General features: G+C 42.6%; 1 protein-coding gene across 4 annotated transcripts in view; it reads right to left on the bottom strand.

The window, feature by feature from the left end:
- Positions 1-25,591, bottom strand: part of TSPAN12 (tetraspanin 12) — a 90,441-nt gene that overhangs the window by 10,297 nt on the left and 54,553 nt on the right. For all 4 annotated transcript variants that reach the window (XM_017342722.3, XM_008258287.4, XM_070071254.1 and 1 more), the window contains 2 exons: positions 22,536-22,643; positions 17,235-17,378 (listed from right to left, as the gene is read on the bottom strand). In XM_017342722.3, coding sequence (XP_017198211.1) covers positions 17,235-17,378; positions 22,536-22,643 — 252 coding nt within the window. The remainder of the gene's footprint in view (positions 1-17,234; positions 17,379-22,535; positions 22,644-25,591) is intronic.

Here is a 25,591-nt window from a genome sequence, read left to right on the forward strand (position 1 = left end):
CAAAAAGTCAGGTGACCTTTTAATGTGCTTAGGAAGATAAAGTGTAAATAAAAGCTAGGTGCCAATTCATGCTAGTCCTGCCATTTCTATAACTGATTTTTTAAAATAAGCATGACTCTAAAAATTGAAATGACTGTGTTAATTATCTGATACAAATATAGTCTTCACCTATTTCTTCTAGAAGGGAAGAAGTGAATGATAACCGTTCACAAGTTGATGACAAGTTCAAGAGCATTAAACAGGCTGGACTAAAAGTTCTCCCCTGATAATCTTAAACTCTGTAGGGAAACAAATGCTTCCTTAATTAATAGCAAAAAAATCAAACAGCAAGCAATAAAATCACTGTAGGACACTGTTGCTTAAGAGTAAAGTTAACTAAACCATGCACAGGAAATGAAGTCGAAAAAATATCTTATTACTTCTTAATCTATGACAGCTCCTTGTATCTCCAGGCAGAATCATCACATTTAAAAGACTGCATTCACTGAATATTCTTCATTTTTTTTTAAAAAATGTGGTTATAAAGAGACTTGAGTCAGAAAAGCCAGAAGGCAACATTTTCTGTTTTATTTTTGATTTAAGTTAGTTGAAAGGCAAAGAGACAGAGAGAGCTCTCTGCAGTTCACTCCCCAAACGCCCACAATAGCTGATGCTGGACCAGGCTACTACTAGAAGTCCGGAACTCAATCCAGGTTTCCCACATGGGTAGCAGGAACTCAATAATTTGAGCCATCACCTATTGCCTCCCAGAATGCTGGAAATGGAAGCAGAGCTTGGATTCAAAGCCAGGCACTCCAAAATGGTATGCAGACATAACAAGTGGAATCTTAACCACTGCACTGAATACCCAGCGCCCAACGCTATCATTGAGAAACCAGTTCCTACATAATCCCCTTGATTGAGCAAATATTTTGTCTCACTGGAGCCCTTTGCTCCATGTTAATGTTCTAATAAGTTAGAGGGAAAGTGGGAAACTAGACCAAGTTCCAAAAAACTTGACCTAAAATTGACCTTCAGCCAGCACAAACATATAAACCAGAACATGTATACATTCCAGAACATGTATACAAATGTATACATGTATACAAACATATAAACCAGAACATTGTATACATGTATACATGTATACAAACAAAACTAGGAGCAATTTAGCAAGTTAATAACCTGATCATAGATCACTAATTTTTCAATAAATATCATAATAGAATACTGTGAGTATTGTCACCAGGCACCACAGTGCATTGAAGATTTGTGTTTATTAAGTGCAAGTGGGATACCAAGCAGTCCTCATGCAGTACCTCAACTGATCTTTGTGGTATTACTGTGAGATAGGTACTACTAATATTTCATTTAATAGATAAGGGATATAATGTTTAGAAGTGAAAAATTCTGCAAACACTTAGCTTTCTCCTGAGCATGTATTCCACTTTCTGAAATTTTTACTTATTTACTAGTATGGGTTTTTGAATGAAATAAATTCAAGCTCAACTACTGGCCTGCTTTATCTTAGCCAAAGGCTGAGAAGCGATTGCCTGCTTTATGACACAGGCTGTCATTTAACATCTTTTTTTTTTTTTTTTTTTTGACAGGCAGAATGGACAGTGAGAGAGAGAGACAGAGAGAAAGGTCTTCCTTTGCCATTGGTTCACCCAGCAATGGCCACTGCGGCCGGCACGATGCGACCAGCGCACCATGCTGATCTGAAGCCAGGAGCCAGGTGCTTCTCCTGGTCTCCCATGCAGGTGCATGGCCCAAACATCTGGGCCATCCTCCACTGCACTCCCGGGCCACAGCAGAGAGCTGGCCTGGAAGAGGGGCAACCAGGACAGAATCCGGCACCCCGACCAGGACTAGAATCCAGTGTGCTGGCGCCGCAGGCAGAGGATTAGCCTATTGAGCCACGGCCTTAACATCTTTTCAAAAAGATTCATTTATGTATTTATTTGAAAGGAAGAGTGACAGAAAGAGAGAGACAGAGAGACAGAGAGAGATTCTCCATATGCTAGCTCACTCCCCAAATGCCCACTACAGCCAGGGCTAGACCAGGTCAAAGCCAGCAGGCAGGAACTCTTCATTTTGGTCTCCCACATGGCTGGAAGAGGCCCAAATATTTGGACCATTATCTGCTGCCTTCCCAAGCACATCAGCAGGAAGCTGGATAGGAAACAGAGCAGCCAGGAATAGAACTTGAACTTTGATATGGGATGCGGACATCAAAAACGGTGGCTTAACCCACGGTGCCACAATGCTGACCTCACTTTGCTTCTTTATGCCTCACTTCTCTGATCTGTAAACTGTTTTAGGAATTAAATGAGATAATATACATAAAATACTTGCTCATTGAGGAATACAATGAGTATCCTATTTGAACAATTGAATGTACATGCCTGTGGCTCAGAACACAATCTCCCAAAGTGTGGCACCCTGGGCATGCTGAGTAATTCTGAACTGAAGAAGACTGACAGGGTCTCTGTAACTCTCTCTTGTCCTCCTTTCTTCCAACCCTATCATTCCCCAAAAATGGGTTGTAGAAATCAGAATTCCTCTTCCCCAAATCAAACAATGAATCCTGGGAAGGTAAACTCTCTGCCCACCCTCATCACTCCTGAAGATCCTCATGTGACAGGTGTCCTCCCCACAGGTGGGAGAGCATTCATACAGAATGATGGGAAAGATTCTGAACAAACAGGTCTTGCCTGTAATAGCCATCTCCTCCTATGACTTTAGATTTGGGTATTCCCAGAGTTTTGGCCTTGACTGCACATATGATGTCATCTCATTACGTGGTCTTACCTTCTCCTATGATGTCATTGCATCATATAAACTGAGATCACCTGCCTAAGCTAATGGTCCACACCCCATCTCTCCCAATCTGTTCCCTACTTCTTCCATAGTAATTCATGTTGTATAATGGGAGCATAATAACGTAGCCAGATCACATTTCCGAGCCTCCCTTACAGGTAAGTTACATGAGACCTTGCTGATGGAACATCAGCAGAGGAAATGAGTACAGGTCTTCATGCACTGGATGGGTTCTTTCCCACTCCCTCTTCTGACCATGACTGGAACAGGAAAAAAAAAAAATGCAACTTTGAAGGACAAGTATTTTAAAAGGCAAAGTTGCTCACAATTCTGGCCCCTGGATGAACTTGTACAAAGCTGCTTGGCAGCCAGGACCAGATGACTAGTTTGTGAAAGAGAAATAAATTCCCAGCTGTCAAGCCATTTCATGTTCTTAAAGGAATCTATTTCTGCTTTTGAAAGGCAAGGAGACAAAGACAGACAGCCAGAAAGACATACAAGATAGAGATCTCCCAACGGCTGGCTCACTTCTCAAATGTACTCAATAGCAGGGCCAAAGCCAGGAGCCAGGAACTCAGCACAGGTCTCCCAGATGGGTTGCAGGGACCGAAGTACTCGAGCCATTGTGTGTTGCCTTCCAAGGTGAGCATTAGCAGGAAATTGAACTAAAATCAGGAGTGGAGCTGAGACATGAACCCAGACACTCCAATATGGGATGCGGACATCCCAAGCAAAATCTTCACTGTTACCCTAAATGCAGGCCATAAGCCATTGTATTTTGAGTAGCTCTTCTCCTAACTGTTAAACTGAACATTCATGTCTCTAGTTGAGTTCTGTCTCCTGAGTTCCTCACAGCCTACGGTGCTTCTGACATTGGAGTATCCGGTAAGAACCTTGAACTCAGCATTTCCAAAGAGGAACTAATCAAACCCAGCCTATCCCTTCAATAAATGACTTCTTATCAACTCAGGTGTAAGCGGAAGACAAGCATGTTCACAGCTTCCCTGTCACTCATTCCTCACAACCAATTCTTCTCCTAGTCCTGTTCATGCCACCTCTTAAATATCGCTTACCTTCATTCCCTCCTCTTCATTCTCAGGGCCACCACCTGAATCCCAGCCCTCAGATCACAGGCACCACCACAGTTTCCAACCTAATTTCCCAGCCTCAAGGGCCAATCCTTACCTCAATCCCCTACCTTATCTCATTCTCCACAATGAACAGCAACATCATGTTTTTAAGCACAATCTGAAATCACCACTTTGTGAGAAATTGTTTTAGGTCCAAGTAGTATATTAGGTTTCTTTTTTTTTAAGATTTATTTATTTATTTGAAAGGCAGAGACAGACAGAGAGAGAGAGAGAGAGAGAGAGAGAGAGAGAATGTCTTCCATCCACTGTTTCATTCCCCAGATGGCTGCAATGGCCGGAGCTGCGCTGATCCAAAGCCAGGAGCCAGGAGCTTCCTCTGGGTCTCCCACATGGGTGCAGGGTCCCAAGAGCGAACTTGGGCTATCTTCTACTGCTATCCCAGGTGGAGAGCTGGATCAGCAATGGAGCAGCCAGGACTTGAACCGACGCCCATATGAGATGCCGGCACTGCAGGTGGTGGCTTTATGTGGGGAGCAACTCGGACTAGACTAAGTTACTGGAATTAAGACTTATTCTATGCATCTGCTCTCCCACAATATGGCGCTGGGAGAGGAGGCAACAGCTTCTACCCAGCTGCCTCTCACCAACTTGACAAGCTGCAGGAGCTGCTCCTGATTGGAGGAGAGCAGCGTACTCGGCGTGTGGGCAGCAGAGTTGGGATTGGTGGAAGAGGACTATAAAGGAGGAGAGAGACAACATGCACCAGGAACATCTAAGGGGAACATCTATGAGGAACATCTAAGGGGAATATCTAAGAGGAACACCTGTGCAGCCCCCGAGAGAGCTGGCCGGCGGTGTGCCGCACCCCTGCGGAAGTGGGGAATGTGGCAGGTGGAAGGGTCAGTAGCCAACCCGGGAAGAACCAGCAGCAAACCCGGGAAGGGCTGAGCAGACAAAAGAACAGCGCAGGGTCCTGTGTCGTTCCTCCACGAAGACGGGGAGCGACAGCTTTACCCACTATGCCACAGTGCCAGCCCCTAAATATTTCATACCAGTGCATTCTAAGGGCAAAATTTGCATATCTCTGCCAGGAAAGAGTAAGAGGAAATGCTATTTAGTTGTGTATTGAATAGGGAACAGGACACTTAAAATTGAACTATGTCAAGAAAGAGAGTGAAAGAAAATAATGCATTTTATACCTGGAGCAAAACCGGCACAATAGTTCCAGACCTGATTATATCAAGTGGAGCTGGAAGAGCGGAGTGATCGCCTGCCATCTATACCCCCATCAAACCCCAAAATTGATGCTGCAGGGTTTTGAATGATGAAACAGAAGCCACCCCAAGCTAGTGTCAATCCGATTGTGCCAGCAGCTACACAGAGAAGATAATGAAGTCAACAAAGACAAGAGGAAGCATTTTTAACTTCATAGAAAAGAACCTTGAGAATGGAACTACAGAGAATATGCTATCTACGTAGCCACTGCACCTGAAAGCTGCTATGGTTTCGTCTCTGGACAAGGGGCACTGTATGTGGCCAGCAGAGACTGGAGTTTCATTACACATAAGTCCAAATCCCATGACTACTCTGTCCCAAGCCTTCTTTTCACAACAGAGCTTCAAATTTTTGAACAGCTTAGCCATTTTATTTGGCAACTACACAGAGACTTTGGTACAAACTCTTTGCCTTGGTAGGACACACAAAGCTCTCCATAACCCAGCCCCTGCCTTAGCATCACTGTCACATGCCCTACTCTTGCCTTGCACTCCTGCTGTGCCTGCTTGCTTCCAGCTTGAACTTGGCACCATTCCTTCCTGACCTGGAAGACCCTTTTCAATGTCATTCCATTCAAGTATTTTCTGTGTGTGGTTAAAACACCTATTCATCTTTTAAAATTGAAGGGTCAATGGCTTACCACCACCACTATGGGCACCCACTGCACATCTTAAACAAGAACAATGGCAATTAAGGATTGCCTACTCCATGCAAGATCCTTTGTGGGAGCCACTTCCAAATTGACTAATTCTTACCTCTTATTCTGGCCTCTGGTTATGAATCCATTCCACGCAGTTTGGAGCAACTTCATGTTGCTGTAACTAGTCTGTATCTAACTGGAGGTCTAAGCTCTTGTTTTGTGCTTCTTGCCCCTATTTTTGTTTGGTTTTAGGTACAGCATTTACTGGATCCAAAGAAGAATCCCACTAACAGCCTATAAGCAGGTTACCTGAGTAATATAATCAACCCTATAGCCAGTAGAGCTGTCAGAAGGCCACATTCTACTCCTCACCACAGCCTTTTGTGCTCATATTTTTTAAAATGTTATTTATATAAATGGAATGAATTTCATGTATTTCATATATACAGTTTTAAGAACATAATGATATTTCTCACCTCATCCTCCCTCCCTCAAACTCACTCTCCCTTCTCCGTCCTTTCTTATTTTTCTTAAAATTTTTACAATGACATACTTTCAATTTACCTAATAATCACAAGCTTAACCCTCCACTAAATAAAAAACTCAACAAGTAGAAAAACACTGTTCCTAAGGAGTATACACAAGGGGTATAAACAATAATGAAATCTCAAAATGTTACCTTCACTCATATATATTTTTTGTACTCTGTATATTAGCTAATACACATCAGGAATACACATGGTATTTGTCTTTTGGGGACTGGCTTATTTCACTAAACATAATTTTTTCCAGCTACATCCATATTGTTGCAAAGGACAGGATTTCATTATTTTTATGGCTGAGTAGTATTCCACTGTGTATAGATACAACTTCTTTATCCAGGCATCAGTTGATGGACATCTGGGTTGATTCTATATCTTAGCTATTGTGAATGAGTTGCAATAAACATGGGGGTACAGATAACTTTTTCATATGCTGACTTCATTTTATTTGGGTAAATTCCCAAGAGTAGAATCTCGGGGTCATATGATAAATCTATTTTCAGATTTCTGAGAAATCTTCATACTTTCTTCTATAATCATTGCACTAGTTTACATTCTACCAATGGTGGATTAGCATACTTTTTCCCTACATCCTTGCCAGTATTCATTATTTTTAAATTTTTGGATGATAGCCATTCTAACTGGGGTGAGGTGAAACCTCACTGTGGTTTTTATTTGCATTTCCCTGATGGCTGGTGATCCTGAACATCTTTTCATGAGTCTGTTGGCCATTTGCATTTCATCCTCTGAAAAATGCCTATTCATATCATTAGCCCATTTGTTTTTTAAGATTTATTCATTTGACAGTGAGAGAGAGAGAGAGAGAGGAGATACACACACACACACACACACACACACATATACAATCTTCCATCTACTGGTTTATTCCCTAGATGGTCATAAGCCAGGCCCAGAGCCAGGAGCTTATTCCAGTTCTCCCATGTGAGTAGCAGGGGCCCAAGCACTTGGACCATCTTCCATTGCTTTTCCCAGGCCATTAGCAGGGAGCTGGATCAGAAGTGGAACAGCCAAGACATGACTTGGTACACACATGGAATGCCAGTTTTGCAGGTGTGGCTTTATCTGCTACACAACTCCAGCCCCTTAGCACATTTCTTAACTGGGATGTTTTGTTGTTGTGAGTTTCTTGAGCACCTTATATATTCTGGATATTAATCCTTTTCTTAGAAATATAGTTTGCAAATATTACTTTGTCATGTGTCCATCTCTGGCTTAGAAGTGCTGAGTAAATATATAAATATAGAAGCTATATGTGAAATTATAAAGGAGGGCTGACGCTGTGGCCCAGTAGGTTAATCCTCTGCCTGCAGCGCCGGCATTCCATATGGGCGCCGATTCTAGTCCCGGCTGCTCCACTTCCCATCCAGCTCTCTGCTATGACCTGGGAAAGCAGTAGAAGATGGCCCAAGTCCTTTGGACGTGGGAGACCTGGAAGAAGCTCCTGGCTCCTGACTTTGGATCGGTACAGCTCCAGCTGTAGCGGCCATTTGGGGAGTGAACCAGTGGACAGAAGACCTTTCTCTCTGTCTCTCTCTCTCTCACTGTTTATAACTCTGCCTCTCAAATAAATAAATAAAATCTAAAATAAGTAAATAAATAAATAAATAATTTTTAAAAAATTTTTAATAAAAGAAATTATAAAGGTTGCTTCTCTTATTAAGGAAAAAAACTTATTTTCTTGTTTATGTATGTATGTATGTATGTATGTACTTGAAGGGAGAGACAGGGAAAGACAGAGAGATCTTCTAGATGCTGGTCACTCCCTAATGGCTCCTATGCACTCCCTGAATGGCTGGGGCTGTGCCAGGCCAATGCCAGGAGCCGGGAATTCCACCTTAGTCTCCCATGTGAGAGGCAGAGGTCCAAGCAGTAGGAGGATCTTCCTCTACCTTTCAAGGTACATTAGTAGGGAGCTGGACTGGAAGCAGAGTAGCCAGGTTTCAAACATGTACTCTGATACAGGATGCAGGCATTGCAGGTGGCAGCTAAATCCACTGGGCCCCAGTGCTGTCTGTACTCAAGGTCGCTTTTCTTAGTCAGACAAACAAACATTCAGGATTAGCTCACCTTTCCAACTGGCCAGGGATCAATGGGAGATGAGTGTTAATAAAAAAGTATTGCAGGCTGAGACACTGCTGGGACTCCGAAGAATGACGCCCCAACGTGTGGCCTCAGAGGCAAAGCTTTCCTCCGACCTTCTCTGTATTCCTGTCTCGCCCCTCATTCTGTCCCAAACCAAGTCAAAGAAACCAAAATTCCTCCTCCCCAAGTCTGGTCGGTGACATCAGAATCCTTTATCACAACACGACTCATAACACCAAACAAATACTCCCTTAAAATTCTCCTCTTTTTTCCTATTCTTTCCCTCTTTTTAAGAAAACAAGAATTGGAATCCTCTGACCTGCTTGTTTGGTCATAAAACCCCATTCCTGAAAGGGGCCTGCCCCTTACTTGAGAGGAACAATGCTGCTCAGAGGCCACACACAGGCCCTGCTCAGCTCCCCACTCAGTCCACCCCACCAGGTCACACCCTTTTTGTCAGTCACATTTCTACACCACTGTCCATTCTTCATCAAACTTAAGTACAGAAACCAACAATCCTCTCAGGGTTTTGGGGACTTCCTTTGAAGACTATGAGGTCATATAAAAAGATGATTAAGGGGACATACATTTAGCCTAGCAGGTAACAACGCCACATTCCACATCAGAGTACATAAGCCTGACTCCCAGCTCTGGCTCCTGACTCCAGCTTCCTGCTATAGCAGTGCCTGGGAGGCAGTAGTGATGACTCGGGGAATGGGGTTCCTGACAGCCATGTGAGTGACCTGGGATGAGTTCCAGGATCCTGGCTTTGGGTATTTGAGAAGTGAACTAATGGATGGAATCTGTCTCTGTCTCTCTTTCTCTCTCAAATAGATAAATTTCCAAAAATGTATCATTTGGTAATTTTTCTCTTGTTAACTTGCCTTTTGTAATAGGACCTTGGCTGTCACCCTGTGATAGGAAAGAAAGGGATCACCCCTGTTCTGTGCCTACAGTGCTTCCCAGACACCAAAACATACTGGTTATAAAACGAATGCCATTTGCCAAGCACAGTAGAGTACAAAGGAGACAGGCTTGGCCAGGATTCAATCTGGGCGGGGTCTGAGAATGTGAATTCATGACTCTCAGTTCACAGGTTATATATAACACCCCACTGAGAGAGCAGAAACTTCACACAGCCCATCACACATGGTTTACCTCTGACAAAGTTTAGTTGTAACCAAGCTCTATTTGGGCTCCCCTGAGGTCTTCTTCAGCTACACTGTGAGTTTGGGACATCAGTGCTCATCTCTGCACTGTCCAATTTTGGAAGAATATTGATAAATCAGTTTAGTTAGTATTTGCCATTTTTCATGTCTGACCATCCTTGGTACCTAATCAGCTTCCTTATCCACTGCTATTCCCCAAGTGATGTCTGATAGTGATGTCTGATCATTCCAGTGTCTTCAGCAAGAATCCTATTAGATCAGCTTAGCCAGAATCCCTCTTACCCCTGATGTTTCCTCTTAGTGAACTTTTACCCTCTGATTTCCACCCTTATTCTTGGTATAAACTCCCATTTGCCCACACTACACTCAGAATCATGCCCAATCTCTCTCTCTCCCTGAAGGACCCTGATAAAGTGGTCCTACCTCTATCCCAGTAGTAATCCTTGGAATAAAGTCATCCTCACCACGGCTAACAAATGTCACAAAATAGCCGGCGCCGCGGCTCACTAGGCTAATCCTCCACCTTGCGGCGCCGGCACACCGGATTCTGTCCCGGTTGCCCCTCTTCCAGGCCAGCTCTCTGCTGTGGCCAGGGAGTGCAGTGGAGGATGGCCCAAGTGCTTGGGCCCTGCACCCCATGGGAGACCAGGAGAAGTACCTGGCTCCTGTCATTGGATCAGCGCGGTGCGCCGGCCGCAGCGTGCCGGCTGCGGCAGCCATTGAAGGGTGAACCAACGGTTCTCTCTGTCTCTCTCTCTCTCACTGTCCACTCTGCCTGACAAACAAACAAACAAACAAACAAAAACAACAACAACAACAAAACCAAATGTCACAGAATAATTCCTTCTTCGTCACCATGAGCTGCTACCATGTTTAACTTGGAGCAGTGGCCCTACCAGTCCATTTGCCATCTGTGAGTACTGGTGACCTACAAATAACCTGTCATCATCCATTTTCTTTGTCCTTCAAGCCAAAACTCAGAGAAAAAGTCAAATCCCTTCATATCCACATGCTCATTCTTTCCCTTCTTTTTCATTTGTTCACTATTTTAGATATTGGAGGAAGAATTAACCACCCAAAGAGGCATAAATGGTTTGGGGAAACATTATTTGTCAATAAGGAAATTATGAAAAGTATTTGAAATTCAAACAACATACGGAACATAGGACATCTTAGGATCTAAAGGAAAAGTGTCCCCAGGACCCATAACTGCATGGAGGGAGTCTATCTGTCTAACCTTACACTAAACTCTGTGGACACTGTTTTTTATGAAGAAATGGCTAATATATGTTAACAGTGATATTTCTTATTATTTTAAAAAAAAAGTGTTTCTGGAGGAAAATTTTAATTTACTGTCCCTTCTTGTTTTATATTTTCAATCAGCCCATTGAAGTGGAGCCTGTTGAGAGCCTGTTCTATTTCTCAGCCCTTTTGTTTGAGGAGGCACACAGAGGGGCAGATGGCATTAACATGCCTCATTTTCCATCTGAGACAAGCACTACAATGAGGCTATAGGACTGCAGTTCCTCATGCTTTGAGGTATAGAACCCCAAGAAGAGCTGATGAAGGTTGTAGTTCCTGAAAAAAATGCACATACAATCCTGGGGAAAATATTGGTACAATTATTTTTCCCTTGGAGCCCATCCAAGATGAGCCCAGGTTGATGGGCCAGAGGTTACAAGCCCTTGCTCTGAAACTACTTATTTTTCTCTACACCCCTGTTTGTTCATTTTCTTTCTTTCTCTGTGCTTTTCTTCTCCAGATCATGATTAGACACAGCATTCAGTGATAGATTGATTGAAAAACTCAGCAGGTGAAAGAAGGAAGAAACGCATCCCAGATCTGCATTTTGCCAACTTAATTTCTGAGGCCAAGCCAACACCCAGCATTTAGAGATTGTGTTTACCTGGACAGTTCCAAAGAATGGTACAACAGGCAATCAGTAATCACATGTCAATGCCACCTGAGGGTGAACCATGGCACAAGCCATTCCCTAGGGCAAAAAGATTTGTCCCCAGATCTTTGCATGGCCACTTCTTCCTCATAATTGGTCTCAGTTCCAATATTACCCCCTAAGAGAGCACGTTCCTGACTATTCCATGTAGCTTCCTCCCCAACAAGACTCCATCCTTGTCAAGAGTCTTCAAATGCTTCTCACCACTTGAATCTTTTTCAATTACTGGATTGTGTTCTTATTAAGATTCCATATCCCTAACTACAATACAAGTGCAAGAAGAGGGGAGACTGTTGTCAGCCACATTCACCACTGTGTCCCCAGAATTCAGAATAGCACTAGAACTAGGCAGTTACAATTTGGATGAATGAACGTATGGAACCAAACCGAGGGTGAGAGGTATTTTCATTTGGGACTTTTAAGCCTATAATTTTATAAAAGTATATAGCTTATTATGGATATCTGAGGAGCTATGTGCCAAATTTAACTATACCTCTGATGGGAATGTTTCTAAAATGTGCAATTTTGCCATATTTCTGCTCCATCATTTTTCACAGGTTCCAAAATGTGTCATAAAATATTATTGGGTCAGGGACCAGGCAGGCCACCAGATGGTTGAGAATGATTTATTTCCTTGATTTCAAACTACTGAAGAAAGACTGCAGGAAGAATGTCAGTTCTTATCTCTGAGCTTACAGAATATGAAAGATAAAAGGGACCTTGGAGTTCATCTAGTCCAGATTCTTTCTTAATTTAAAAACCCACTCTACATCACCAATGACATGGTTATCTGACCTTGACTTTAATATTTTTAGTGATGAGGCACTCTATATTTTACAAGATAACTGGTCTCACAATTGGACAGATTCTGATGAGCAAGGTCTTCCTTCTATTGATTCAAGATTTCCTTCCTGTAACTTTTGGCCCTTGGAGCAACAATGAGTAAGTCTAGTTCCTGTTCTGAGTTATGAACTTTGAAATACTGAAAGACATCTAAAATATCTTCCTGCAGTGCTCTCGACTTCAGAATAAACATCCCGAATACCTCCAGCTACTATTTATTCATTTCTCCTTCGAGATTCCTCACCTTCCTACAGAAAAATTTCTAGATATGTTGCAATTAGGAAAAACGTGCTCTCTAGAGCAGAGAGGAATTAAGTCTTCTTCTAAAATATGTATTTAGTTGTACTTGTGCCATGAAACCACTAAATGATCCACTTTTATAAGTCAACTATGCATGAAATTACACACTAAATCATTACCAATATCAGCATCTATCATTAATTATAAAATGCAAAAGCAGAGTACTCTGATGCAATGAAACTGATTTCAGCTGAAAATCTGTGTCTAAAGAACCAACGGCAAAGGAAGACCTTTCTCTCTCTCACTGTCCACTCTGCCTGTCAAAAAAAAAAAAAAAAAAAAAAAGAATACCTCAGACCTTACACTGCCAGCTTGCCATCATGTCTTTCCGTGAAAACATGAGAAAACTTTCAAAGTGATCTGTGCTAGCACTATGCACAAGTACAACAGTGTGGCTTCGTTAACTTTAAAATTCATGGAACTGGGCCAGCACTGTGGCACAACGAGTTGTGCCACCACCTGTTATGCCAGCAATCCATATGGGTTCCAGTTCAAAGCCCAGATGCTCCATCCAGCTCCTTGATAATACACCTGGGAAAGCAGTGGAAGATGGCCCAAGTGCTTGGACCCATGCCACCCATGTGAGAGACCAGGATGGAGTTCCAGGCTCCTAGCTTTAGCCCAGCCCATCCCTGGCTGTTCTGGTCATTTGGGCAGTGAACTAATGGATGGAAGATTCTCTCTGTCTCTTTCTCTCTCTCTCTCTCTCTCTCTCTCTCTAAGTCTGCCTTTCAAATAAACAAATAAATCTTTAAGAAAAAAAAGATAAAATGAAAAGCTGGTTTTTACTCCTCCCCCCAAAAAAATCATGGAATAAGCAATTACAGACATCCTGAAAGTAAAACATCCCATGATAAAAGTACTATTAGTCAAAACTGTAGCAAACTAATAGAAATGAGTTCCATTTTTACAAGAAAATTATATTAAATGTTAATTGATCACTTTTCAGCTAAAGAATGTAAAATTGAAGAGAAAGTATGCATATTCAGACTCTGTTGGAAGATATGGCAAATTGGCTTAGGTCTTGCCAATCTCATAAAGTGATATTGGTTATAATCACATCATCATTGTTAATTATTGAAACAGGTAGAAATTATTACATTATGGTGTTGAAGTCTAATTATTTCCCATATTGACTTGCAACTGATAAAGTCTAACACATGGATTAAATTCACATTAAGAAACTTGATTGTAATGCACTTGTCTATACATATATCTAAACTGTAATCATCTGTTCCTTTAACACATAATAGTGAATTATATTGTATTTAAGTATCTATAATTATGTTTACATTTCATATTATCACAGAATATTAAGTACTGGCTTCTGTTTTATGAGATAAGCAGGATTTTGTTGCAGTTTTAGGTCGATCCTCTCTAGTATCAACTAAATCCATAATTTAAAATCAGAATTAATTCCAACTTGCTCTGTAGACCATATGTGCCTTAATTCTAGCTTTCACCTACAATTAAAAAAATGTGGCATAATCACTGAGGAACCTAGATATACTGGTCCAACAATTTTTGTTCAGTAAACTACACCTAGCATATTTCTTTTCATTGAAAGCCAAATGTTGCTAAACACAGTATGTTCAAAACGATAACATCCAAACTCTTTGTAGTTGTGTGAAGTAGGAGAAAAAAAGTATTTTGATTACCTTTTAAATAAACAATCAGGGTTATTCAGTTGCTTCAGTATTTTTTGTCACAGACTGGCTTGTGCCCTCCTGAAATTCATATGTTGAAGGTCTAACCCAGGGGCACAGAATGATCTGATTGGGAAACAGGGCTGCCATGGATGTAATTAACTCAAGATGAGCTCATGCTGGAGAAAGGTGGGCTGCTTCCAATACAACTGGGAGATGGACACACACAAGGAGGACACACAGGATGATGCAGGGTGTAGGTCAGGGGGAAGCTTCTACAGGACACAGAACAGGAAAGATGACCCCAAAGCAGCAGAAGCTGGGAAGAGGCAGCAAACACATTCTTCCTCACAGCCCTCCCAAGGAACCAACTCTGCCAGCACACTGATGGTGGATTCCAGCCACAAGAACTGGCAGACAACAAATTCCATCCATCTCAGGAATGCAGTTTGTAAGACTGTTACAGACGCTCCAGCAAACTAATGCAATCCCAAAACTCTTAAAAAAAATAATAAGGGGCAGGCATTTGGTACAGGAGTTAAGACAACAGTTGAGCCACCTCTATCTCACTTCAGAGTCCCTGGGTTTGAGCCTCAACTCCACTTATTTTCTAGCTTCCTGTTAATATGCCTCTTGGGAGGTAATGGCCATCTCTGTGGGAGACCAATATTGAGTTTCCAGTTCCCAGGCATTTATTTGGGAAATTAATCAGCAGAAGGTTGTCTTTCTCTCTCTTTCAAGTAAAAAAAAAAAAAAAAAAAAAAAAAAAAAAAGGAAATATTCAAAACTAACAAAAACATTTGACACTCTTCGGGGCATGTCTTCCTAGCCCAAGGCACTTTTGTTTTGTAGCCCTTAAAAGTGGTTATAACCTTGTCCTCCAAGATGAATGTTTTTAACAGCCGAATATTACTCATATCTAAAACATGAGTACAATGGATCATTTCGGTAGATGATATAGCATTCTTCTAGTTCATTAACTACAGCATTCAAGTTAATTAACTTATAGCATGAAATAACTGTACAAAGCTACAAACTGACTTTATTAGTCAATGTAAAAGATATTTTGAACAATAGTATTTCTGGGGAAAAATAAAGAACTTCCTAAGGTAATTATCTTGAAACATACAAGAATGCATACTTTATAAATTCTGACGCATTTCACTTCAGAGTGTTACTCTTTATAGTCATTATATCACATATGGGAGAGTACTTAGTCTATGTTAAGCCAGAGGTCTTCAATAGTGCTTTGTGAAGCCAAGGAACTCAGGGAAATGTAGATCTAGGGAATGATCCTGTCCCTTCCTATCCCCATCCTGAGTAGCTTTTCATATATCTGATTTAGATTTTTTTAATATGAGATTTTATTTTATTTACTTGAAAGGAAGAGTGACAGGGAGAGAAAGTGAGACAGAGAAAGAGATTTTCCACCCACTGGTTCGGTTCACTACTCAAATGCCTGTAATGACCGGGACTGGGCTAGGCTGAAGCCTGGATATAGGAGCTCCATGTTGATCTCTCACGTGCATGGGAGGAGCCCAAACACTTGGGTCACCTTCCAATGCCTTCTCAGGTGCACTAGCAAGAAGCTGGATGAGGGGAGAGGGGGCTGGCGCTGTGGCACAGTAGGTTAATCCACCGCCTGTGGCACTGGCATCCCATATGGGCACCAGTTCAAGTCCCAGCTGTTCCACTTCCAATCCAGCTCTCTGCTATGGCCTGGGAGGGCAGTAGAGGATGGCCCAAGTCCTTGGGCCCTGCACCTACATGGGAGACTGGGAATGGACGGAAGACCTTCCTCTGTCTTTCCCTCTCACTGTTTGTAACTCTACCTTTCAAATAAATAAATAAAATCTTAAAAAAAAGAAGAAGAAGAAGCAGAAGAAGCTGGATGGGAAGCAAAGCAGCCTTGACTCAAATCGACACTCCGATGTAGGATGCTGGTGTTGCAGGTGGCAGCTTAACCCGCTGCACCACTGTGCTGGCCCCTAGATGTTTAGCTTTCCATTCTGAATGAAGACTCACCCAGTAGAACTTTTCTGCAGTAATGGAAATGTCCTACATCTGCACTGCCCGGTATGGGAGCCTCCAGCCTCACAAGTGTCTGTCGAGCACTTCAAATGTGGCTAGTGGAGCTAAGGAACTGACACTTTAGTGTAATTTAATTAACTGAAATAGCCGCTTGTAGGTATCAGTAATGATACTGGACAGTGTAGGTCTAAATTTTAATTTGGGAAAAGGATTCCACTGCTTACAAAATGTGAAAATCACCACTAAAAAATGAAGAAACAGGGGAACTTCTGCTAAAAAAAAGTACTAAATAATGGTTGTGATAAAGTCTTCCAGAAGACAAAAATATGCAGTTGTTTTTGACATTAGGATTTCAATCCTAATTTATAAAACTTAACCAGAAAATTAAAATTGGCAACAGCCATCTTAAGCCAGCAGGGGGCACTAAAGAGCAATACCTAGTATTTTCTAAGGCTAGTGAGGGCTTTCCTCCCATTTGTGCTTTGTTGTGGAAGCCCTAAAATACACATTTTACCCAGGAACTCCAAATTCTGAGCCTCCTGTCTGCATGTGTCTGTTTCCAAGGGATCCCCAGAAGATAGCCACAGAACTTGACTCTAAGCAAAACAGTTCAAATTCCAACTAGTCCTTGCTACTCATCTGTGTTAAAATGTGAGGGGCATGCAGATTCTTATATTGATTTTTTTAACATTTATTGTGATCCTCCAAACAGATTAGAGACAAATTCTAAAGCCTTTTATATTTAGACAGAAAAGGAAATTTCACCAGCATGCTGCTGATTCTTCAGTTACTATAAGAACACTTTTATCCATGGTGAGCTAACCACGTAGGGTCTTACCTCTTGATAAAGGTCACTGAGATCTTCCTGGTGGGCCTGTTTGGAGCACCCTGGGAATTCTCTCACGCAGCAGGAGTCTGGCGGCCAGTCCATCTCTGTCATCTCCAACCAGTCGGTGAAATACACCACTCCACAGCACTTAAACTGCAAGGGAGTCAACGCCCAGGCTCAGAAACTATGGAAATGTATTATGGCTTACAGATTAAACCTTAGATTTCTCAGAGTTAAACTCACTCCTGCCACCACATTAAGGACATGTGATATCATCTGCGTTGATGAGAGCAGTGTAGTAAAGGAACCAACGGTGAACTGCCTTCTAATGGAACAAGTCTGAACCATCATGTCCACAGCACATAAAACCAATCAGGCACGACTAAGGCTCATCCCCTACCTGCACAGGGCATCTTGCCCTAACAGATTTAATAGACACACCGGTAAACCAAATAGTGGAAATCCTCTATCTTATTATTAAACCTCTAATGACAAAGAGTAATTAGTCAAATTTGTATATTGCCTAGTCACTATTTAATTCCTCAACATATTGAATCATGAGTTTCCACAATTAATCTCCATAGAACAACTGACTGATCAAAGCCCACATCGCAAAGGTTACCTGCCTTGGATTCTCTAATGAGCAAAATTTCCAAAAACTTTAGAAAATGAACAAAATTTTGGCCAACTAATTTTCCCTCAACTGAATGAGGTTCTTGAACTAAACCACCATATTCCATCACTATATCTGCAGAAATGATGCACCTATAACACGAATAAAGTAAAACTTAGGAAAAGCTATATTGCACTTCTTACAATAAGAAAAATATACTTTCTCTTGTCTCATCTCTCCTAAGATTCGCAAAAGCTTTCTCTGGTCAAGGTGTAGAAGCACTGCTTCAGGACACCTATAGATTAGATTCAAAACAATTAGCCATGATGAATAATTTTCTGCCCTTGGATAGGGGACGATTCCTCTTATCTCTTTCACGGAACAGGGCAGTCACTGAGAACTTAGCCAAGGGCAATCAGCTATGCCCCACAGATCAATGTATGCCCAAAATGAGCCCTGCATCTTAAAATATTACAATCCATCATCCCTTCAAAACTTAACTTAAATCAATTTTGAAAAACTCTGAACTTCTTGTGCAAAAGGAGACAAGCAAAACCACTAGCATTTGTTTTGCATTTTCTACACATGCCTAAATATCTAATTTTTAAAAAGAAATCAAATCATCTTAAAGGATGATTAATGATGAATTGCTAAAAGATTTAATATTAAAATTTTGAAACCCTTTTTTACATTTTTTAGTATTATCTTTTGTACACTTGCTTTAAAAGCTATGTATAGACCATAAGCATCACAAATTAAGTCAAATTCTAAAAGCCATGAGTATACTACAACCATCAGCAAGTATATCAAACATAATTTGACATTACGTAGTTTACATAACTTACTGAGTATCCTTTAAAATATAAAGTAAAAAGACGTCACTTGGTTTTAAAAAAAAAAAAAACTACTGTATTTCCAACTTAGTCTTTTTAAATCCTTACTCTTAGAGAAGACTCATTTCTCTAACTGGCTAAGGACACAAGCCCTCTCTCTGTTGATGACACAAGGGCAGCTCTTGGAGGATTCCTTCTCCTCGCACAGTGGAACAAGCCCATTCATCTGGCCGTGTCAGGAAGTGAGGTGTTCCTTCCACATAGCTGCCTTTTCTGAACAGGTTAAGCACATCATGTTCTGTGTTGAAGTTTCTTTTAAATAATTTATTTTTTGTCTTTTTAAATAGTTGTCATTCTTCTCCAAGAGAAGATAGAGTTTGTACTGAAACTTTTCCTGAAAACTCCCTGGTAAGTCCCATACCATGCCAACACATTACTGTGGTGACATCACATTGTCATTTCCCTACCTGCTTTAATTCCACATTGTGGGTTAGCACCACTCTTACTTACCCTGTGTCAAGTTCTAGAAAGTGAAATCACCATTCCACTTATGAATAAACAAAGCCCTTGAATGGCCAAACAACTCACCATAGTCACAGGCTAGTATGTAGCAGAACCTATTTATTCCAAAGTTTATGCTCCAAACACTATTGTAAAATAAATAAATATATTTTTAAATCTAGATTTTTAATTCATTAATTTGTTTATTTATTTGAGACAGACAGAAACAAAGAGCTCCCCAAATGCCTGGAACAGCAGAAGTTGGGCCACACTAAAACAGGGAGCTGGGAACTCAACCCAGTTCTCCCACGTGGGTGACAGGGACCCAAGTGCTTGAGCCAATACCTGCTGTTTCCCAGGGAGTGCATTAGCAGGAAGCTGGAAACAAGAGCAGGGCTGGGATTTGAATCCAGGCACTGCTGTATAGGGTGTGGGTGTGTGGGTGTTCCAAGAAGTCAAACACTCTCCCCTTCCCCCCAGCCAACCAAAGGTAGGCTGCCTAAAAAATCTTAAGGAAGAGTCCATTACAAGGTGATTGATGAGTCATCAAGCTTCACTGACTGATGAGTCAGAAAACTGGGCTTGGCAAGGTCATTCCCAGCTCCATGAGGTATTTCGGAAGAGGGGTTTTATGGGCTGACATGTGTCCTCCCCTAACCCAAATTCTTACATTGAAATTCAAGCCCCTGGGGCCTCAGAGTGTGACCGAATGTGGGAATAGGGTCTTCGCAGAGTTAAAATAAGGACACTGGAGCAGGGGACGGGAGAGGGGCTCTAATCCAACAGGACTGAGGTCCTTTCCAGGAGAGGAAATCTAAACGGAGTCATGGACAGCGGGAAGACAACGTGAAGTCACAGAGAGGAGACGGCCATCCACAAGCCAAGGAGAGCGGCCTCAGCGGAGACCAACCCCACCAACACCTTGATCCCTGACTGCTGCCAAGCCCTAAAACTGGGAGAAAGAAACCTGTATTATTGAAGTCCCGGTCTGTGGTGTCTGGCTATGGCATTCATTGCAAACGAGTGTAAGAGGCACTAACAAGCTGGTTCAGGGTCCTCAGAGGTACGAACCACCTCCCTTTATGTGAAACGGAGTACGAGACAGGGCAGATCTGACCATGTGACAGCTCTAGGAACAAGGGTGTGTCACCAGCAGTGCTTACACACTACCATCAGGAAAAAACAAACTTGTTTGGATCATCACAGTCACTACAAGTTCCAGAAAAACAAAGTGCCCTGGAGAGCTCCTCCCAGGACAGTGGCCGAACACAGCTCACCGTGAATTCCCTAAGGGCTTCCCTTATTTTCTCTTCGTGATTTTTTTTTTAGTACACATGCACAGTAAACAAAGTCAGGAAGCACTGACACCAACAGGAAACCTGGGTTACAATGATCATTTTTACCATCTCAACCACTGTGAAACAAAGGTCCTGGAGATTGGCCTGGACTTGAATTCCTGCCCATGACTAGGATACGATGACTGAGCAGAGAGCTGGTGACCTATCACAGAGGGCACCATTTCTCAAACGCTCCATGGCCCTGCTCTGGTTTCGTCCAGATACATGAAAGGAAACAGAATCTTGATCACCTGAGAATGTCCCTTCAATCACAAGGAAACTGCTCGAGACAAGATGTTGGCTGGAAGCAAGATGAATGGCTAACTTCAAGTCACCAGATTTAAAAAATTTAAATATAATGTTTACTTTTTTTTTTTTTGACAGGCAGAGTAGACAGTGAGAGAGAGAGAGACAGAGAGAAAGGTCTTCCTTCCGTTGGTTCACCCCACAATGGCAGCTGCGGCCGGCACACCGCACCGATCCGAAGCCAGGAGCCAGGTGCTTCTCCTGGTCTCCCATGGGGTGCAGGGCCCAAGGACCTGGGCCATCCTCCACTGCACTCCCGGGCCACGGCAGAGAGCTGGACTGGAAGAGGGGCAACTGGGACAGAACCGGCGCCACAACCGGGACCAGAACCCGGTTTGCTGGCGCCGCAGGTGGAGGATCAGCCTATTGAGCCGTGGCACCGGCCTTATAATGTTTTATTTAACATTAAATATAGTCCTTGTTGAAGAAGATGGTTGGGTACAGTGCTACATGGCAGTTTAGTAAGAAGACTAAAAGCACCTATACTTCATGATGGTACTGCCAATCCGCATTTTTATTTAATCTCTTCAACAACCCAAGCAGGTACTCTTATGATCCCAATTTACAGGAGAGGAAAGTGAGACAAGGAAGTAAATTACAGAAGGTCAATTAATAGTACACATTAGAGCTAGAATTTGAACCAAGGCCTTTTTGCCTGGAAAGCTCATGCCTTTAATGATATATGCACTGATTCCCAAAAGAGAATAATCTTTTAAAACTTAAAATTGGCCGGCGCCGCGGCTCACTAGGCTAATCCTCCGCCTTGCGGCGCCGGCACACCGGGTTCTAGTCCTGGTCAGGGCGCCGGATTCTGTCCCAGTTGCCCCTCTTCCAGGCCAGCTCTCTGCTATGGCCAGGGAGTGCAGTGGAGGATGGCCCAAGTCCTTGGGCCTTGCACCCCATGGGAGACCAGAAGTACCTGGCTCCTGCCATCAGATCAGCGCAGTGCGCCGGCCGCGGCAGCCATTGGAGGGTGAACCAATGGCAAAAGGAAGACCTTTCTCTCTGTCTCTCTCTCTTACTGTCCACTCTGCCTGTCAAAAACAAACAAACAAACAAACAAAAACTTAAAATTGTTTAAAAAATGGATAGCTGAGAAAGCTGGGAATAATGATCTATTCAAATAGAACTTGAATATTCATCAAGGAATTCTCATAAAGAGGAAACTTCATAGTAGGCTAGCAAAATGTCTTTTTTCAATATTTATTTACTTATCTGAAAGGTAAAGCACAGAGTGAGAGACATCTTCCATAAACTGCCAACAATGACAAAGTTTGGACTGGACCAAAGCCAGGAGCCTAGACCTCTATCTGGGTCTCCCACATGAGTGGCAGAGGCCCAAATACTTGAACCATCATCTGCTGCCTCCCAGGATGCATTGACAGGAAGTTGGATGAGAAGTAGAGGAGCTGGGACTTGAATCAGCAATATGATATGGGATTCTGGCATTACAAGCAGCAACTTAACCTGTTGTGCCTCAATGCCGGTCTCGGCAAAATGACTTTTAAGAACCAACTAAGAAGTGGCATACACAGGAAGAAAAGCAGGCATGGGGTTGCTTCATGTATTTCTCAATAACAACAAAAAATCACACCAATGGTAACTCAATCATAGGATCACTTTTTCAGCACAAAAATTACTAAAACCAAAGCTTGGAACATCTGTTTTTAAAGTATATCATTTATTCCCTACTATCTACCCTAGGAACTGTAGAACTCACCTCTCTCTGAAAAAAATTCCAAGCATGAGTAAGCCACCGGTATCTAGGCAAGCCGTAATTCGTCATTCTGGCTTTCAGAGTAACCATGTCTGACCACTGTACAGGAACCTGTAGATAAAAAGTAAGACAGCAATAAACAAAACCACACTCAGACACCACCTACTCATAGATTCATAAACACAATCACCCACAGACACTTGGGGGTATATTATATTTTTATTTATTTATTTATTTTTTATTTTTTGACAGGCAGAGTGGACAGTGAGAGAGAGAGAGACAGAGAGAAAGGTCTTCCTTTGCGGTTGGTTCACCCTCCAATGGCCGCCGTAGCCAGCGCGCTGCGGCCGGCGCACCGCGCTGATCCGATGGCAGGAGCCAGGTGCTTCTCCTGGTCTCCCATGGGGTGCAGGGCCCAAGCACTTGGGCCATCCTCCACTGCACTCCCTGGCCACAGCAGAGAGCTGAACTGGAAGAAGGGCAACCGGGACAGAATCCGGCGCCCCGACCGGGACAAGAACCCGGAGTGCCGGCGCTGCAAGGCAGAGGATTAGCCTAGTGAGCCGCAGCGCCAGCCGGGGGTATATTATAATAAATACTATTTTTAATTTATCTTTGTTTATGGCCTAAATTCAGCTTGGCCTGATATACAATAGATGGCATAAAGGATCAAGAAAAAACAGAGAAACGTGAGAGATGAGTAAAAATATGGGGACAAATTTGAAGTCCTATTTTTTTAGAGATGTATTTTTTTTAAAGATCTATTTTATTTATTTGAAAGACAGAGTTACAGAGAGAGGTAGAGACAGAGAGAAAGGTCTTCCATCCGCTGCTTCACTCCCCAGATGGCTGCAACAGCTGGAGCTGCACCAATCTGAAGCCAGGGAGCTAGGAGCTTCTTCCGGGTCTCCCATGAGGGTGCAGGGGCCCAAGGACTTGGGCCATCTTCTACTGCTTTCCCAGGCCATAGCAGAGAGCTGGATGGGAAGAGGTGAAGCTGGGACTAGAACCAGCACTCATATGGGATGCCAGTGCTTCAGGCCAGGGCTTTACCCCTGTGCACAGCGCTGGCCCCAAGAGATTTATTTTTTATTTACTTGAAAGGCAGAGTTCCAGCAAGAAAGAGAGAAAGAAAGAGAGTGACCAAGCTTCCACTCACTGGTTCTCTCCCTAAATGGCTTCAATGGCCTGGAGCTGCGCCAAGCTGAAGCTAGGAGCCCAGACCTTTTCCAGGTCTCCCACGTGGGTGCAGGATCAAAAGCACTTGGACCATTTTCTGCTGCTTTCCTAGGCCATTAGCAGGCAGCTGGATCAGAAGTGGAGCAGCCGGATCTCAAACCTGCACCCACATGCAGGCGGCTCCGAAATCTTATTTTTAAAACAGTAATATCAATAGAAGTAATTTAAAACTTCTTGACTGCAGGAAATAATTCCTCAACTTTTGTTTGTTAATTTGTTGGGTTTTCTTTTTTATCCATCACAAAGGAAAACACCCAAATATATGGACACACAATTCTGTTCCCCAAATGATGGGCTAACTGGGGACACTATGAGTTCATATGGCTTCAACCAGCCCAAAACTAACCAAAATTCAAGGTACTCACTATGGATTATTATTATCTTCTACCCTTTTGAGCACAAAGTAAATGGAAGCGAAAAAAACTCACAAGACATGCATCAGCTGAAAGCACGTTATTGACAGATTCTTCTACAGAAGGAATATTGAAGAGGAAGTTTGCATCTGTCCATGTAAAACAGAAATTATGGGGTAGCAGCCCATGTCAGGTCTCCCGATTTAGTCAATGTAACAATTGGTTGTTTAAATTTTACGTTCTAAAATAAATATAGAGTGTGTCTTCATGGCAACCACAATCAATCTGAAACCAAATGTGGCAAGGAAACAGAGGAGACCTTTGAGGCTCTGGCAGAGAGTCCTGGAACCCAGCCATAACCTAACATACACATTGATTGGTTCCTTGCAAGGAGCAGCTCAAAGCACAAAGCCCATTCTATGTAAAGGCAGAGTTCTGCAAAATTTGGCAGATAATAAACTTTAATGGCACTTTTCATTCACACTGTTACGAGTGCAGAAGCAATAAAAAATGTGACAAATGTAAAAAAAAAAAAATCACACCACATTACACTTTTAAACAGTCCTTGCTCTATCTTGGTGATGTAATGGGTGAGATTTACGCAAGTAAAACAGCGCTGTGTGCCCTCCACTGAAGCGGTGCTCTGCACCCGCACAGGGCCGCGAGACTCAGAGGCTGAGTGTAAACAGTCCCTCCACAGAGCAGAAGGACGTACGTATCTAAACAAGGATAAATTCCTTTCAGTTTCCTCATCTTTCTTAGAATTATATTAGGATCAAAACAGTCCCTTTCAAACACTTTAATTCATTTTGAACTTGTTATAATTAGGAGATTGATCAAATATTACTATGAAACATAGAGTACACAATCCACTTTAAAATCCATGGAGCATAAACTCATTTCTAAAAACCCTGAAATTACCAAAAAGAACAAAACCAAAAGCTGAAAGAAGGGGATCAAGAAGTAATTATAGGCCGGCGCCGCGGCTCACTAGGCTAATCCTCCGCCTAGCGGCGCCGGCACACCGGGTTCTAGTCCCGGTCGGGGCGCCGGATTCTGTCCCGGTTGCCCCTCTTCCAGGCCAGCCCTCTGCTGTGGCCAGGGAGTGCAGTGGAGGATGGCCCAGGTGCTTGGGCCCTGCACCCCATGGGAGACCAGGAAAAGCACCTGGCTCCTGGCTCCTGCCATTGGATCAGCGCGGTGCGCCGGTCGCAGCGCGCCTGCCGTGGCGGCCATTGGAGGGTGAACCAACGGCAAAGGAAGACCTTTCTCTCTGTCTCTCTCTCTCACTGTCCACTCTGCCTGTCAAAAAAAAAAAAAAAAAAAAAAAAAAAAAAAAGTAATTATATAAGATTTAGTCTTTGCAGCTTCCATGGCAAGGAGATGAATTTGCTATTTGAAAACAGGAAAAAATTTCACTGTCTCCTTACCCATGAAGCACAGAAAACCAGTCCCTGGAACCAAGCT

The sequence above is a fragment of the Oryctolagus cuniculus genome, chromosome 3 (genome assembly GCF_964237555.1).
Source record: "Oryctolagus cuniculus chromosome 3, mOryCun1.1, whole genome shotgun sequence".
Lineage (NCBI taxonomy): Eukaryota > Metazoa > Chordata > Mammalia > Lagomorpha > Leporidae > Oryctolagus > Oryctolagus cuniculus.